Source organism: Scyliorhinus torazame, chromosome 4 (assembly GCF_047496885.1).
Source record: "Scyliorhinus torazame isolate Kashiwa2021f chromosome 4, sScyTor2.1, whole genome shotgun sequence".
Taxonomy (NCBI): Eukaryota; Metazoa; Chordata; class Chondrichthyes; order Carcharhiniformes; family Scyliorhinidae; genus Scyliorhinus; species Scyliorhinus torazame.
The window spans coordinates 139,404,397-139,423,283 of record NC_092710.1 but is presented as its reverse complement, the minus strand read 5'-3'; the positions used below and the strand labels follow the sequence as shown (position 1 = coordinate 139,423,283).

At 46.9% G+C, this 18,887-nt stretch overlaps 1 protein-coding gene across 1 annotated transcript in view; it reads right to left on the bottom strand.

Moving 5' to 3' along the window:
• Positions 1-7,762, bottom strand: part of sntg2 (syntrophin, gamma 2) — a 523,724-nt gene extending 515,962 nt beyond the window's left edge. The window contains exon 1 of the mRNA XM_072500541.1: positions 7,619-7,762. Within this exon, the coding sequence (XP_072356642.1) occupies positions 7,619-7,762 (144 nt within the window). The remainder of the gene's footprint in view (positions 1-7,618) is intronic.
• Positions 7,763-18,887: the final 11,125 nt, after the last annotated feature.

The following is an 18,887-nucleotide window of genomic DNA, read 5'->3' as shown; positions in this document are numbered from 1 at the left end:
CACCTTCCAAATCCATGACAGCTACCATTTAGAAGCACAATGGAAGCAGGCATGGGAACATGGGCACACCACCACCGGGCTTAGCCAGTGACACCAACAGACCAGGAATGAATTTTAAAACGCCTGATAATTTGATCATCCCTGTTCTCCAAATGCTCCTCCACTGAAACGTGCTGTACTTGCCCCTTTTAATTTGCCAAAACAAGATCAAGCACTCCTTCTTTCCCCATTGGGCTAGCAATGCACTGATTAAGAAAGTTCTTTTGGCCTTTACATATTGTTATCCAAATCTATATTGAGATAATTGAACCCCCCCACCCTCCCCCTCTCCCTTATCACTAACTGCAATTCTTGCATCTTTCTGTTATTTACCTGAAAAATTACTCCCCTATCTCCTTCCCACTATTTGGTGGCATTAAGCATACATCCAGTAACTTCTACTGTTCATTAAGTCTAACCAAGTAGGTCCTGGGCTGAGTTTTCACTGCCCTCCTCCAAGCAGTTGAACTGCCACTCGTCACATCGGGAAAACTGGATACCAATTTGAACATCCCAGTCGGCCTCAGATATATACCCTAGCAAAGGTGTTAATGACCCTAAACCAGCTGTGCCTCATGGAGCCCAGGCTGCCTTGTCAGAACCTGAACCTGCCTCAGCCAAAATGGCCAATTCTGGGAATGGGAGGCGGGGCGGCACATTGGTACGGTGGTTAGCACTGCTGCCTCACAGTCAGGGACCCTGGTTCAATTCCATCCTTCGGTGATTGTCTGTGTGAACTTTACACTTTCTCCCCATGTCTGCAATGGATGGGTTTCCTCCGGGTGCTCCGATTTCCTCCCACAAAGATATGCATGTTAGCTGGTGTTATGGGGTTTGGGGGATAGGCCGGGGGAGTGGGCCTAGGTAGGGTGCTCTTTCAGAGAGTTGCTGCAGACTCGATGGGCGCGATTTTGGCAAGGAGGGTTGGAGAATCCCGCCCAGGAGGTGGAGCATAACGAGTACAACGGTTAGACCTAATGATCTGTTTTTGTACCGTAAACTCTGTGTTGCTATTGAAGCTAAATCTGGGAAGATGGCATCTAAACGTCCAATTGAAGTATAACAACCCAGCCAGTTAAATCAAGCTGAGAAACATGCAGCTAAAGATCTTCTTTAAAGCTTACTTCCAGAAAACCCATTAACCTCAATGAGAAAAGAGCTTGGGTTTTTGCAGTCTTATTTAAGCAGATAACTGCTCCCATGGCTTTTCTATTTCAGCTGTCCCTGCCAATCGGCATCATCCTATTTAATCACAAAGCAGAAAGGGGTCAAACTCAGGTCTCAATAATGTCAACATGTTTCACAATTGCTGATCATATCAAAGCTCAATGAGTGACTAGTTCCCACTGCAATATCTTAAGGGCAGCAATGTGTTCTCTGAACATCAACGCAACTTCAGAACCATCCGATTCAGAAAAGGACTAATTCCCTTGATTTTGGTACACAACTGGGGCGGGATTCTCCATCCCCCAGCCTGGTCGGAGAATCGCCGGGGGCTGGCGTGAATCTCGCCCCCGGCGGTTGCCGAATTCTCCGGCACCGGATATTCGGCGGGGGTGGCAATCGCGCCGCGCAGGTTGGCGGGCCCACCCCCCGGTGATGGGCCGAAGTCCCGCTGCTGGAATGCCTGTCCCGCCGGCGAGAATCAAACCACCTCTCTTACCGGCGGGACAAGGCGGCGCGGGCGGGCTCCGAGGTCCTGGGGGGGGGCGCCCCCACGATGGCCTGGCCCGCGATCGGGGCCCATCGATCCACGGGCGGGCCTGTGCCATGGGGGCACTCTTTTCCTTCCGCCTTCGCCATGGTCTCCACTATGGCGGAGGCGGAAGAGACCCCCTCCACTGCGCATGCGCGGGGATGCCGTGAGCGGCCGCTGACGCTCCCGCGCATGCGCCGCCCGGCAAAGTCATTTCCGCGCCAGCTGGTGGGGCACCAAAGGCCTTTCCCGCCAGCTGACGGGGCGGAAATCAGTCCGGCGCGGGCCTAGCCCCTCAAGGTGAGGGCTCGGCCCCTCAAGATGCGGAGAATTCCGCACCTTTGGGGCGGCGTGATGCCGGACTGATTCGCGCCGTTTTTGGCGCCGGTCGGCGGACATCGCGCCGATTGCGGAGATTCCCGCTTCTTGAATCTTCTGTAGTTGGTATCTCACACTGAGCTGAATTCCTGCAAAACACCTAAGAAGTTTCCCAAGTGCATGCCTGAGGATATCACGCCATCATAAAATCCTTTCATAGGCATTGCATTAGCTTTCCTATTCCCGTGGAATTCTCCTCCCCAGAAATCAGTGGAGGCTGGTTCATTTAATTTATTCCAGGCTGAGATAGATACATTTTTGATAGACAAGGGAGCCAAGGGTTAAGTGGAAGGGGAGGGACAGATAAGTAAGTTGATTTGAGACCCCAACCTGATCAGCCATGATCAAAGGGCAGAACAGGCCTGAAGGGCTGAATGGCCCACTCTTGTTCCCAAGTCCTGAGCGGGATTCTCCCAGCCCTGGGCCGGCTGGAGAATCCCCGCGAACGGGCCACGCCGACCCGATGCCGCTGAGCGGAGAATCAGCGCCATTGGCGCCAACATGGTTGGTGCGGCGCCGGTCGGGGGCCGCTCTACACGCCCGGTCCACCGATTCTCCGGCACGGATGGGCCGAGTGGCCGTAAGAAAAGAACCGAGTCTTGCCGCCGCCGTTCTAACCTGCTCAGGGCCGGCGGGACCTCGGCGTGGAAGGGTCGGCTAAAGGCCTGTGGTGGGGGGGGGGTTCCGACCCCAGGGGGGGCCTCCGATGTGGGCTGGCCCGCGATCGGGACCCGCCGATCGATGGGCCGGCCTCTGTGGCTGGGGGCCTCCTTTCCTACGCGCCGACCCCTGTAGTCCTGCGCCATGTTGTGCGGGGGCCGGCGCATTGCAAGAGGCCACTGCGCATGTCCTCGTTGGCACCAGCACCACTGCGCATGCACGGATTCCGCGGCGCACAGTTCGCGTCGGGATCGGTAGCTGGAGCGGCGCGAACCGCTCCAGCGCCGTGGTGGCCCCCTGTAGGGGCCAGAATTAGTACTGGGAGCGGCCCGTTCACGCCGTTGGCTTGGACACTCTGCCGTGGGATTGGAGAATCCCGCCTCCGATGTTTTTAATAAGAGTATGCTTAAACGCAGTTTTTCAGCTTTATCGACGACCCATGGGATCGATACGTTGGATCCAAGTGGGAAAACAGAATGGTAATGGTTGACAAGTGTTTTGTGACTGAACTTCTGTCACCAAACACACCCACATGAATTAAACAAAATAACCTTCCAATGAACCTCCATTACACTGTGACAGACAGCACCTGTTTGCAGGTAGAACTACCTTTTAATTCCAAAGGTTTCCTTAATTCTGGGAAACCAAATGAACAATTTGTATTCCTAATGGAGTTTTATAACCCTCTTTCCCATAATTTCTAACTTTTAGCATATTTTATGGAGATAATAATGGACACCCTGGCTTTACCCAAATGTCAAGAAATGGATCATCTATTCTTCAGTTTTTAACACTTCACCTCTAACCTTGCAAGATGTACATCAGTTAGCTTTTAACTGTCAATCATTCAAAGCTTGTTTTGAATCTCATGGTTGCTCATCGGTTTTGTAATCACCTTCCCTTCACCTATTTATCGACAGTTAAAACTTCAATTCCCAAAACCAAAATTTATATTCCAAAACATATGAATCACAAACCAGTTACAGAACCACAGTACAGGAAGAAGGAGATCAACACTAGAGATGGTCCCAAGTGTCATAATATACATCAGTACATTATGGTGCAATCACATACACACACTGATGGACATGCAGTAGGACCAACCAGCATACATAACACTGCAGCCAATCACCAGTGAGAGCACAAGCACTATAAAGGCAGGGGACAGGAGAGTTCCCGCTCATTCTAGCAGCAGCCAGCTCAGAGCACAGAGCTCACAGCCTGCATCACAGACATTCACCATGTGCTGAGTACCTCACCATAGCTAGTGATAGGAAAGGGTCCACAGTTAAGCTGGTATTGCTTATACCCACGTTTACAGTATGTTAGCATAGTTGAACAGTTAATAAAATAGCGTTACACCACTTCCAGCATTGTTGGCTTGTTTGTGAATCAGAACACCCAACATGAACCAAGGAGATTCAATGAGACTGTTTCTAGGATTGTGTTGAATCCATGATCAGCAGAACGCATAGACAAAAGTAGAAATTACAGAACAAGATTTGTATTGATACAATTACAATACTGCTCCAACTCCCCCAACCTGCAGCTAAGCCGGGGTTTTTATACAACAGGGCTCTCCTTGTAAAGGGGAAACCCAGCCCCATTAAAGGGGAAGGCCTGCCTGTCTTAAAGGGGAAGTTCATATTCCGGGTGTGTCACGGGAAATCATATAGTCCTGATTCCAGGATCTCCATTGGGGTTATAACAGGGCTGTTTAGCACAGGGCTAAATCGCTGGCTTTGAAAGCAGACCAAGGCTGGCCAGCAGCATGGTTCAATTCCCGTAACAGCTTCCCCGAACAGGCACTGGAATGTGGCGACTAGGGGCTTTTCCCAGTAACTTCATTTGAAGCCTACTTGTGACAATAAGCGATTTTCATTCATTCACAGACTGGAATATTTTAACCGTGAGGTAAGAGTGGATAGACTGGGGTTGCTTTCTTTGGAACAAAATAACCTGAAGGGAGGTTTAATGAGATGTATCAAATTATGAGAAGCCGAAATAGAAAGGATGGGAAGAATCTATTTCTGTTAGCAAATAGGCCAATAACTAGGGGCCTAGATTTGAAGTGATTGGTAGAAGGATCAGAATGGTCACCAAGAGAGTGATGGGGGTCTGGAACGCATTGCCTGAAAGTGTAATATACCTGGATTAAAAAGTGATCTGTACTTAAAGTGTCATAAACTCCATGGCCTCCTTTTAGACTGCAAATATTTTTTGAGCCTAAAACAGTCTTTCACTTATCGATGACACCAAACTCGACAAGGTAGCTGACTCTGTTGCTAAGAGATGAGCTGCCACTTGGCTCCTGGATCCAGATGTGAGCAAATGTAGGTAATGGGTTAACAAATGCAGGCAAGCTCACATATACACTGGGGAATGGTGAAGTCTGGCTCCGAATTAACTTAAACCTGGGACTTGGGTGTGTCTTGGCTCAATGACTCAATAAATGCTGGCCCAGCCAGTGAAGACACCAATCCATGAATGAATAAAAAATTGAGAATGCAGAATTGGGCTGAGAAGTGGCAGATGGAATTCAACCTTGATAAATGTGAGCTGATTTATTTTGGAAGGTCGAATTGGAATGCTGAATCCAGGGTTAAAGGCAGGATTCTTGGAAGTGTGGAGGAACAGAGGGATCTTGGGGTCCACGTACATAGATCCCTCAAAGTTGCCACCCAGGTTGATGGCGTATGGTGTATTGGTTTTCATGAACAGAGGGATTGAGTTTAAGAGCCGTGAGGTTTTGCTGCAGCTTTATAAAACCCTAATTAGACCACACTTGGAATATTGTGTCCAGTTCTGGTCGCCTCATTATCGGAAGGATGTGGATGCTTTGGAGAGGGTACAGAGGAGGTTTAGCAGGATGCTGCCTGGACTGGAGGGCATGTCTTATGAAGAAAGGTTGAGGAAGCTAGAGCTTTTCTCACTGGAGCGAATAAGGAAGAGAGGTGACTTGATAGAGGTGTACAAGCTGATGAGAGGCATGGATAGAGTGGACAGACAGAGACTTTTCCCCAGGGTGGAAATGGCTGTCACGAAGGGACATAATTTTAAGGTGATTGGAGGAAGATATAGGGGAGATGTCAGAGGTAAGTTCTTTACACAGAGAGTGGTGGGTGTGTGGAATGCACTGTCAGCAGAGGTGGTGGAGTCAGAGTCATTAGGGGCATTTAAGCGATTCTTACACAGGCACATGGTCAGCAGTAAATTGAAAGAGTGTAGGTTAGGTTGATCTTAGGTTAGGATAAATGGGCTGAGGGCCTGTACTGTACTGTTCTATGTTCTATGAAAGAAATATTACCATGTCAAATCAACGTTCTGTAGAGCTGAAAAGGTATCACAGAACACTCACTCAGTGCAATTCTTTAGAACACAAACTGTGTTCAAATGTAGCACAAATTATTGAAGCAGGGGTGTTGGAGTATGAACCCGGCTGCCAAATGAACATAGCCAGAATATTCAGGTTGCATCAGGAGAGTAGATTTGGAAGAATTCCTGGTTCTATGAACCCAACTCCTGAAACAGTGCCCCCGAAGATTGGATTTTCATTCCGGGGCTGTGTGAAAAGGGGTAGGGTGTAAAGGGTGTCTTATCTACCAACTCCGGAAATAGTGGAGGCTGCCGGGGCAAAGGCAGGCTGGGCAAGAGTTTGGCCTTGGTGGGCGGCATGGTAGCACAGTGGTTAGCACAGTTGCTTCACAGCTCCAGGGTCCCAGGTTCGATTGCTGGCTTGGGTCACTGTCTGTGCGGAGTCTGCACGTCCTCCCCAAGTCTGTGTGGGTTTTCTCCCGGTGCTCCGATTTCCTCCCACAGTCCAAAGATGTGCAGGTTAGGTGAACTGGACATGTTAAATTGCCCTTAGGTTAGGTGGGGTTATTGGGTTACGGGGAAATGTTGGAGTGTGGACTTAAGTAGGGTGCTCTTTCCACGTCCCAGCTCAGACTCAATGGGCCGAATGGCCTCCTTCTGCACTGGTGATTCCATGATTCTATGATCTGGAACTTTGTCCCAGCTGTGACAAAAGAAATGAAACAAGAAACAGCTGGCCAGCATTCACCGCATACACTCCTTCATCTCACACACAGCCACTATGCACATCCGTGCCAACCTCTGCTGCTCAACCCATATCCTATAGCTCTTTCTAACCCCTATGCCAACCAATGCCAATGAATATTTAAAAGGCAGAATATTTAAATGTCTTCCCAGCTTGAAGGTGCCCTTTGACAACTGCCTCGACAGTTCCAGGGAGCTTGACAGTTTCAATTAGTTTATCAACATTTTGCACATATTCATGTCCACTTTGAAGAACTCCAACTTGCAGCTGACCGCTCCCAAAGATTTCCAAAGCCCATGTTATAAATAGTACTCTACAACTTCAAAAAACTCTGATAATTTTAGACATTACATAATATTTCACACTTCACCCGTGTGCAGTCAGACTGAAGGCAGTTGCACTTTATCATTCGTAGTTCACAACTGCACATGTTTAAAAATTGTCTCGCCTTGTTCCCCCATCCATTCTGCAAAAATGGTGGGACCAGGTTCGGCGCCAGTCTTCCAGATTTGAGCATCTGAATTGTGGAACCTCTCCATCTGTGCAAAATCCAGGTTGTTGTAGAACCTCTTCGTCTGTGCAAAATTCAGGTTGTTGTGGAAACTCTATCTGTGCAAAATCCAGATTATTGTGGAACCTCTCCATCTGTGCAAAATCCAGGTTATTGTGGAACCTCTCCATCTGTGCAAAATCCAGGTTGTTGTGGAAACTCTATCTGTGCAAAATCCAGGTTATTATGGAACCTCTCCGTCTGTGCAAAATCTAGGTTGTTGTGGAAACTCTACCTGTGCAAAATCCAGGTTATTGTGGAACATCTCCATCTGTGCAAAATCCAGATTATTGTGGAACCTCTCCGTCTGTGCAAAATCCAGGTTATTGTGGAACCTCTCCGTCTGTGCAAAATCCAGGTTGTTGTGGAACCTCTCCATCTGTGCAAAATCCACATTGTTGTGTCCTTCGGAAATCCTATAAAAAATTCTCAATGCTTTCTACTCTGCCAGCAACCGATGACATCAAATTAAAAGATTTCTCTCTCAGCTGCAACTGCCTCCAGTCACATCTCGTTATGCAACCCAGTATATGAAAAGAATGTTTCCATTCACATGATACTGCTCTTCGTGGCTTAAAATATGACAGGTCAAACATAACACAGGCTGCTCAATTGATTTGCTTCAGAATAGCTGTCACCAAGCCTATTCATTATTGTAGTGAGAATGTGCAGATTAATTGTTAGCAGGATAGATTCTCATTTTAGTCTCTATGTATGCAGTTTGGCCATGCAGCTGTAAGAAGAACAGATCTCTTTGGAAAGGAGGAAAAATGGTGCCCAAGTTATCTAATAAGTGAAATTGAGCCTCTGAGCAACCCGAACAAACTTCTCTTAAATGGATCTTGTTTTGGTGAAGAGTGAATTTTTAAAATGGGAGTGCTATGAAACCAGCATACTCTTGTGCAGTAATATTAAGACAGGTCCTTGGTTTAGTCATCATGATAAAACAGTCGACAAATTGAACTAATTGTCCTACTCATGTCGGATTTTAATCTACATATAGATTGAAAAAATCAGATGGGCAAAGATAGTGTAGATCAGGAGTTCATAAAATGTTTTTGGGATAGTTTCTTGGAAGAGCACATCCTGGAGCCAACCAGTGAGTCGACTATACTGGACCTGGTATTGTGCAATGAGATAGAATTAATTGATAAACTTACAGGAAGGCACTCCCAGGTAGCAGTGATCATAATATGATTGAGATTTACATCCAGTTTGAGGGAGAGAGGAGTCCTTACAAGATTAGTATTTTGAACTTAATTAATGGCAAATTGGGCACATGAAAGCGGAGCTAGGTAGAGTGAACTGGCAAATGTGCTTAAGGAATAGATTAATAGAGATTCAGTGGAAGATATTGGAAGGGATATTTCAGAATATGCAGAATAGACACATTCCAATGAGAAAGAAAAGTTCCAAGGGGAGGGCCGCTCATCAGTGGATAACGAAAAAAGTTAAAGACTGCATTAAATATAAAGAAGAAGCATGTATTTTCAAGATAAATGGCAGGTCAGAAGACTGGAAAGAATATAAAGGTCAAAGTATTACAAAAAGATTGTTAAGGAGGGAAAAACTAGAGTATGAGAGAAACTAGCTTGTAATGTAAAGGCGAATAGTAAGAGCTTCTGGGCTAAATTCTCCGGAAACGGCGCGATGTCCGCCGACTGGCGCCCAAAACAGTGGCAATCAGACGGGCATCGCGCCGCCCCAAAGGTGCGGAATGCTCCGCATCTTTGGGGGCCGAGCCCCAACATTGAGCCGGAATCGAACCTGGGACCCTGGAGCTGTGAAGCAATTGTGCTATCCACAATGCTACCGTGCTGGTCATGCTAAATATTGCCCATTTGTGTCCAAAGATGTACCTGTTCAGTGGATTGGCCATGATCAATGCGCAGGGTTACAGGGATAGGGTGGGGGAATGGGTCTAGGTGGAGTCCTCTTTCTGGAGGTCAGTGCAGACTCGATGGGTCCAATGGCCTCTCTGCGCTATGGGGATTCTATGAATTAAATTCTTGAAAGAAGTGGCTAATGAGATAGTTAATGCATTGGTTTAAATTTTCCAAAATTCCCTAGATTCAGGGAAAGTTCCAGCGAATTGGAAGATAGCAAATGTAACTCCTGTATTCAAAAAGGGAGGAAAACAAAAGCAGAAAACTATAGGCCATGAAAACAGAAAATACTGGGCAATCCCCAGCAGGTCAGTTATCCAGACGCAAAACATTTCCTCTGCTCTCTCTACAGGTGCTGTCGTATGTGCTGAGATTGTCCAGCATTTTCTGTTTCTGTTTCAAATTCCAGCATTCACAGTAATTTGCTTTTAACTATAGGCCAGTTAACCCAACTTCTGTCGGAGGGAAACTTTAAAAGGGATTTAAAGATGTTGATTCTCCGTCCCTCCGCTTGAGTTTTCTGGTGCGGCGCCCCCCCCCCCCGCTGGCAGCGGGATTCTCCGTCCCGCCAGTCGGCCAATGGAGATTCCCATTGTGGGCAGCCCCACGCCGCCGGGAAATCCCCGGGCATGACGCTGGCATAATGGAGAATCCAGTCCGTTAACTTGGAAAAATTCAAGGGAATCAGGCATAGTCAACATGGTTTTGTGAACGGGAAATCATGTTTACCCAATTTATTGAAGTTCTTTGAAGGAATCACATGTACTGTGGATAAAGGGGAACCAGTAGATGTACTGTACTTAGTTTGCAGAAGGTGCTTGATCAGGTGCCACAAAAAATATTACAGAAAATAAAAGCTCAGGGTGTAGGGGGAAACATGAGCATGGATTAAAGATTGGCTAGCTAACACGAAACAGGGTTGGCATAGATGGGTCTTTTTCTGGGTGGCAGGATGTGACGAGCCGTGTGGCACAGGAAACAGTGCTGGGCCTGAACTTTTTATTATTAAATGTCTTGGATGATGGCAAGATGAAGGAGCCTTGGATGACCGGAGAAGTGGATCTTCTAGTCAAGAGGAAGAAGGAAGCTTACATAAGGTTGAGGAAGCAAGGATCTGGCACGGCTCTAGAGGGTTACAAGGTGGCCAGAAAGGAACACAAAAATGGACTGAGGAGAGCAAGAAGGGGGCATGAAGGAGCCCTGGTGGGAAGGATTAGGGAAAACCCCAAGGCGGCCCTAAATGAATATTTTGCTTCAGTATTCACTAGAGAGAGGGACCTTGTTGCCCATGAGAACAGTGTGAACCAGGTTAATAGACTCAAACAGGTTGATATTAAGATGGAGGATGTGCTAGAAATTTTGAAAAGCATCAGGATAGATAAGTTCCCTGGGCCTGACGGGGTATACCCAAGGTTACTACGGGAAACGAGGGAGGAGATTGCTGCACGATTGGCGATGATCTTTGTGTCCTCACTCTCCACTGGAGTAATACCGGATGATTGGAGGGAGGTGAATGTTGTCCCCCTGTTCAGGAAACGGAATAGGGAAATCCCTCGGAAGTACAGACCCATCAGTCTTACGTCTGTGGTGAGTAAAATATTGGAAAGGATTCTGAGAGATAGGATTTATGATTATTTAGAAAACATAGTTTGATTAAAGATAGTCAGCATGGGTTTGTGAGGGGCAGGCCATGCCTCACAAGCCTCATTGAATTCTTTGAGGCTTTGACGAGACACATTGATGAAGGTCAGGCAGTGGATGTGGTGTAGATGGATTTCAGTAAGGCATTTGATAAGGTTCCCCATGGTAGGCTCATTCAGAAAGTTAGGGGGCATGGGATACAGGGAAATTTGGCTGTCTGGATGCAGAATTGGTTAATTGGCTGGCCAAAAAAGAACAGCGAGTGGTAGTGGATGGAAAGTATTCTTCCTGGAGGTCGGTGACTATTGGTGTCCCGCAAGGATCTGTTCTGGGACCTTGGTGGTTTTCATAAATAACATGGGTGAGGAAGTGGAAGGCTGGGTTAGTAAGTTTGCCAATGACACGAAGGTTGGGGGAGTTGTAGATAGTGTGGAGGGCTGTTGCAGGTTACAACGGGACATTGATAGGATGCAGAGCTGGGCTGAGAAGTGGAAGATGGAGTTCAACCTAGATAGACGTGAAGTGATCACTTTGGAAGGTCGAATTTGAATGCTGAATCCAGGGTTAAAGGCAGGATTCTTGGAAGTGTGGAGGATCAGAGGGATCTTGGGGTCCACGCACATAGATCCCTCACAGTTGCCACCCAGGTTGATAGGGTTGTTAAAAGGCGTATGGTGTGTTGGATTTCATTAACAGGAGGATTGAGTTTAAGAGCCACGAGGTTTTGCTGCAGCTTTATAAAACCCTAGTGAGACCACTCGGAACATTGTGTCCAGTTCTGGTCGCCTCATTATAGGAAGGATGTGGATGCTTTGGAGAGGGTACAGAGGAGATTTAGCAGGATGCTCCCTGGACTGGAGGGCATGTCTTATGAAGAAAGGTTGAGGGAGCTAGGGCTTTTCTCACTGGAGTGAAGAAGGAAGAGAGGTGACTTGAAAGAGGTGTACAAGCTGATGAGAGGCATGGATAGAGTGGATAGCCAGAGACTTTTCCCCAGGGCGGAAATGGCTGTCACGAGGGGACATAATTTTAAAGTGATTGGAGGAAGGTATAGGGGAGATGTCAGAGGTAGGTTCTTTACACAGAGAGTGGTGGGTGCGTGGAATGCACTGCCAGCAGAGGTGGTGGAGTCAGAGTCATTAGGTACATTTAAGCGACTCTTAGACAGGCACATGGACAGAAGGGGTGTAGATTAGGTTGGTCTTAGATTAGAATAAAAGATTGGCACAACATCGTGGGCTGAAGGGCCTGTACTGTGCTGTACTGTTCTATGTTCTATGTTCTATGGCACTGAAGGTATGGTTGCTAAATTTGCAGACAACACAAAGGTAGGTAGGAAAGTAAATTCTGAATAGGACGCAAGAAGGCTACAATAGAGACATAGATAGGTTAGTGGGCAAAAATCTGACGAATGAAGTATAATGTGAGCAAATGTGAAGTTGTCCATTTTGACAAGAAGAATAAATAAGAAGCTTATTATCTAATTGGTGAACAAATGCAGAGGTCTGCGGTACAGAGACACCTGCGTGTCCTAGTGCATGAATCACGGGTACAGCAAGTAGTTAGGAAAGTTAATAGAATGTTATTGTTTAGTGTGAGGGGAATTGAATACAAAAGTAGGGAAGTTATGCTTCAGTTGTACAGGGCAATGGTGAGACCACATCTGCAGTATATGTACAGTATTGCTCTCCTTATTAAGATGTGGAGATGCTGGACTGGGGTGGGCACAGTAAGATGTCTCACAACACCAGGTTCAAGCCCACCAATGAGGAGAAATTCTTTCTCTCAGAGTCGTGAGCCTTTGGAACTCTCTTCCTCAAAAGACAGTGGAAGCAGAGTTTTTGTTTTTAAGGCAGAGCTAAATAGATTCTTGATTAACAAGGGGCTGAAAGGTTATCAGGATGAGGCAGGAATGTGGAGTTGAGGCAATGGTCAGATCAGTCATGATCTTATTGAATGGCGAAACTGGTTTGAGGGGCCGAGTGGCCTACTCCTGCTGCTAATTCATCATTTGTATGTACAGTGGTCCCTTTTAAATGTTCTTTTGTGCAATTGAATTCATCAAAAGTAAGCAAATAAAGTAACAAACTTGGCAGATAAAACCATTAAATTGAGATAAAACATTTGATTCTAATGATCTTGATGGTAAAGAGCATAGAGTAAATACCTTTTGAGGCATAGGTCTCACTCTCTGCTGACAAATGGTTCTGAAACATTATTTGGTGTGCATGCTTCTGTCCTTGAACACAGGAAAACTATAACCTCAAAATTGTTGCCCTGACATCAGAAAACAAACGTTTAACGCATTTTCTCCACCATTATTTTAAATGAAGGCAATACACTTTAATAAGTTGAAGGTATTAATATTTGATCATGGATCAGGGTGGTGATGAAATGTGGCTATAGAAAGTTGGAGATAGTTGGAAGATGTAAGATGCAGAAGACAACAACATGGGTGGATTTGAGGAAATCTGCTGAGCTTCTTTCTGGGTAGTGGGAGCTTCAGGAACTGATAAAATCATTTTCAAATGCTTTTTGCAAGGAGGCCTGCATTTGTTCTTTTGATGTAAAATGGGAAAACATCATTAATTGTTAATCTGATGTGCCACATAACTTGAAAGGGAATGATACTTATTCCCAGTCATGGGCCAAGTCTGTTCATTTATAAATGAGAAGGTTGTTGCATATACTACCACAGGTCTACTGTGAGAAATGCTGTTGGAACTAAATTTGGCCAGGATCAGGCCTCACAACACCACCAAAGAGCTTTCTATTCCAGGTGAGGGATACACTGACAATGATTTCTCATGACTAAATTCTTTTCATGTTATTGCATCAGGAGTGGACCCCATGTTGAGTTCCATCAAAACACCTATACTTGTGATGGGGTATACGTTTTAGTGTCCCCAGCAATGGTAAATGTCAAGGTTCAGCACCGATCAAACGCTGTGCTTTTCGAACAACTCACCTGAATCAGCGACAAATATAAATTGTGATTGACAGCACCAACTTCGCTGATAAGCTCGAGAAGTATTGCCAAGTAAGTAAAACCAACTTTTTCCTGAATTGATGAGGTTATTCACATTGGTACTTTAAAAAGTTGTGACTATCTAGCCCTGCTACCTCACGGCGCCGAGGTCCCAGGTTCGATCCCGGCTCTGGGTCACTGTCCGTGTGGAGTTTGCACAGTCTCCCCGTGTCTGCGTGGGTTTCACCCCCACAACCCAAAGATGCGCAGAGTAGGTGGATTGGCCACGCTAAATTGACCCTTAATTGGAAAAAATTAATTGGGTACTCTAAATTTATTTTAAAAATACTTGTGAATATTTCACTTTGTTAATTCGCTATTGCGTACTTACAGTGCATAAAATTATAAATACCTGTAAAGTGTACTTTCCCTCCGGGAGCCAGTTTAAGCTCAGGTAGCTAGACAGTTGGTTTGTAATGCAGAGCAAGGCCAGCAGCACAGGTTCAATTTCTGTACCGGTTGAGGTTATTCATGAAGGCCCTGCCTTCTCAACCATTCCCCTTGTCTGAGGCGCGGTGACCCTCAGGTTAAATAACCACCAGTGAGCCCTCCCCCTCAAAGGGGAAAGCAGTCTATGGTCATCTAGGAGTATGGCAGGTTTACCTGTACTTTTACTTTCCCTCCAGTCTAATAACTAATAAAGACTGAAGTTAAGCTGAACAGTGATTCCCTGGAGAGTATTCGGTTTGTTTTTCAGGCTGTTGAATTGTTAGAAATTAGACATATTGATATTTGGTGCACTGTCACAATCAATGTTATTTCTGCATCAACTGAGTCTTAATTGAGTCAAGATATTGGCCGGGATTCTCCGATCCCGCGCCAGGTCGGAGAATTGGCCCAAGAATTGCGGCATGCCGCTCCGATGCCGGGCCGCCAATTCTGCGGCGACCAGAGAATCGGTGGTAATCGCGCCCGCGGGGTTGCCACCGCACCTGTCGGGGCCATTGAAAGTGCCCCCCCGGCGATTCTCCACGCCTCGACGGGTATATTTATGAAGAATCTTTCCTGAGGTCGAAGAAATAGATCCGCTAGAATAGATTGAGTGGCTTTTTGGGCAGGATGCTCCGATAATGGGGCTACGTGTTGACGGCGTCGTAAATGCCGGAGCGTTTTACGATGGCATCATCTGCCCTCTACGAGCAGCGTTCCTGCGCCGCACAGGGGGCCAGTACAGCACTGGAGTGCTTCACGCAGCTCCAGCTGCTGATGCGGGCGCCAGCATGGGCAGCGCGGGTCCGTGCATGCGTGCCACGGCCGGCGTGGGTCCGCGCATGTACGCGGGCTGCCATCTCCGCGCCGGCCCCCGGGCAACATGGCGGAGCCCTACAGGGGCCCGGCACGGAGGAACATAGGCCATCCCCCAGGAGGTAGCTCCGATCGCGGGCCTGGCCAACGTGGAGGAACCCCCGGAGTCAGATCCCCCCCACCAGAACGTCCCCCGGAGCCAGAACAGCGAGGTCCCGCCGGATAGGACCACACACGAACGACGATGGCGGGATTCGGCAGGCATTCTGAGATTTCTGAGAAAATCTCTTGAATATTCACATACCCAAAATACTCATTATTCAATCCTTGCAGACAACACTGAAACCACACCTCGTCCCACACATGACATCCGCACGTATTTTACAGATGAATAAACAATCATTTGCAAACAAATCAGAAGTACTCCACGTTCTCACATGGTATTGTGACTGTTACTGCAGATCAAATTGTTTCACATGATTCTGTGGCTCCCTTGAAACAATGGCAAGATCAGAAACGCAGCCATGTGTGTGAGGGTCCTTTTCCTATGGATTCTTGTAAATACATTAACAGCTGGCAGTCACAGCCTTCATCCTCAAATCTCTTCTCTATGACATGCTTGGAGTAAATGAGCTTGCCTGGATGTAAAGATGCCAGCCTGGATCCTCTGTTTTGGCGACTGGATTGCACCTGTTTGAGCGCAAATCAGGAAGCAGTTTCCAATCCTGAGCCATGCAAATGTATGCCTGGCAAGAATTGAGAAGGATTTCTGAAGGAATCCAGCTATCGATGCACAATTTTGAGTTGGTGGCGCAATAGCGGAGACCAAAAGCTGGACCTCACGCCCGCAATGTAATTTGGTACCTCCCTCCCCTGGGGTTTTCTGGGTCACCCCCCTCCCCCACCTCTTCCCCCACAGTACAAGGAGTGACCCGACCCCCGGCCCCCCCACCTTACCCCTAACAGAAAGCACTTAACTCTCTTTATGTGGTCCAGGAGCAGTCAACCATAGCTTGATGTTTATAAACATTGCAGTTAGTTTCACAGCTGACTACTTCAAATTCACTCAAGTGTGAAGAGAGATGAATGGAACAATGAGGACAGCTGGATGGGTGAGGAAATGCTGTCAATCACAGCCTAGTAAGATCAATTTCACAGAGAAATTAATGAATGAATGGCTTGCAGATCAAAAATCTGTGGGAGTTTAAACACAGCTGTTTGCTTTTCTCTTTCCAGGAATTGTCTGGTGCTGTTCCTATGCTTGAGCCAAGGTGAGTTTTGAAGCAGTGATTTTTTTCACTGCCTTTATCTGGACTGCTCTCTAGTTTCCAGACAGTCTTTAATTAGGGTGTATGTGGTGGGTGTCTCTTTAATTAGAGTGTCTCTTCAATTAGGGGGTCTCTTGTGGAGAGGGGGGTCTGGTGGGGATGGGTTGGGCAGTATTGTGGACATGAGGCTGCCCTCCAGTAGCCCACTGCGTGATCCACGCTCGTCAGGACCTGCACCAGTTCTTTCCCACATGATACCTGGCCCAGGTGACCGGAGAATCACAAGGGCCCGAAGAATATGGTGCCCAGCCCATTAAAGCTGGTACAGAGCTCAAACCCCGATGCCAGCGGGCAGACCGGAGCATCTGAGTTTTACCCGACACTGGATTCTCCGTCGCCCGCGGCTGGTAGCGGGTTCCCGATGCAGCGGAGAATCCAGCCTGCTCTTTCAACCACCATAGCCTACTTTATATTCATGGCTTTAGAGGAAAGAAAACATCTCCTGATGCTGCAATGAGCTCAATCCAGGAAGAGGCAGCAAGGCCTCTACACGATCAAGAGGCTGGCAAACTGCAACCGCTGCAATTGTACAAAATAAAATCATTGGATTCTCATTCCATGCCCCAAATGATTTTGACAGAGAACAAGGTAATCATTACAGATATGGAAATATTGACGGGCACTCCAAGATATTTCAAACAATCTTCCTGTTCAGCATATAATTTATCATGAAAAGCCTCTCAAACCCATCCAACTACTTTTCAAATTGTGAAAAATGGTATCTCTCCGTACTAATCTTTCCACTGTCATTTTATACCTTTCAAGATGTCATTTTATAGTCCCTGCCTTATGATAAATTTGGCAAAATGTCTATTATAATAATATGCTAATCATAAAACCCTAGAGAGAACTGAAAATCCTCTTTATTGTGAGAAAGGACATAGTAATATTTGCCAACAATCCTATATAGCCAGAGGTCTTGCAGTCTCTGGCTTCTAATTTCAAATATATCTCGTGCGAGAATCAGACCAAAAAAAACCTGAAGCCCTGTAAAGCACTGTTATCTAATTTGAATTCTGATCGTAAATTCAGACACGTTCACTTCAAATGGGTTCCCAGGCCAGTTATTGTTGCTTGACACAATTAGAATGATAGTCTTGGGACAGAATATTCCTTCCGGAGACTATGGGGGGAGGGGGGAGCGGATTTCGGCACTTTCCATGGCATGTTTCTCAGCGGTAGGAGGCGGGATCTTCCGGTCTCGCCACAGTCAATGGGATATCCCATTGAATCCACCCCCTGTTGCCAGGAAACCAATGGCAGAGGTTCGCCATCAGCAGAACCAGAGGTTCCACTGGCAAGAACAGCCAGAAATATGTCCGGTGCTGGTGGGGAATTTGGTGTGTTTCCTGCGGAGCGGATGAATACACGTGATCATCCAATTAATTAATTATGCATCTGTGAGTAGCTCGGCGAATCTCATTATGGGGCAGGCGGAAAGTTGTCCTCCCTGCCATTACATCATCAGGATCAAAGGTTATGCCGCCATATTTAAATGGCACCCGGACAGACATTTTCTCTTTGCAGGTCATGGCTCAGAAGTTGGCAGATGTGAGGATCCACATCCTGGGACACATGAATACACCTCGGCATTGCTTTTCACCCATCTCTAGATGAGCGTATGGCCAATGCTCACTATTGCAGTCGTTGCTGCTCGCCAGTCTCTTGACCTTATAGAGTCCTTGCTGTCTCTTCCTGGATGACCAGAGATGGGTGTTCCTCCCAGTCATACATGAATGTATATTGAGACAAAAACAGAAAATGCTGGACAAATCTCAGCAGGTCTGACAGCATCTGTGGAGAGAAAAGGGAGCTAATGTTTTGAGTCTGGATGACTCTTTGTCAAAGCTAGAGGGAACTGGAAATGGGGTCAGATTTATACTGTAGTGGGGGGCGGGGGGGGGGCATGGAGCGGTGGGGCTGGATAGGGGGCCAGCGATAAATGGTGATTGACAAAGATGTCAAGGTTGGAAGATACAATAATGTAAATGGGGGTAATTAAGACCTTCCTGCCTCTTGCCATTTCAACTCCCAATCCTTCTCCCATGTCCGTGTCCGTCCTTGGCTTGCTGCAATGGTCCAGCGAAGCCCTTGACTCACCCAACGTCACCATTTCTCTCCACTCTATCCTCTTGGAACTCCCACCAATATCCTGGAGCCTATTATAATTCACCCTTAGAGATAACATGTGTTACCATCGCCATACCCTGCCTGACCCCTCCTAGTATCCGAGCTACCTGTCTTGTCTCTCTCCATGACCCACGCAGTGAGTCTTTTACATACTAGACTCTCACCCTGGTCCTGCCACCCTGCCACATCCCACTCCCCCATCTGGCTATCATCAGTACAACCAAGCTTCCGCCCAGGACCTTATAG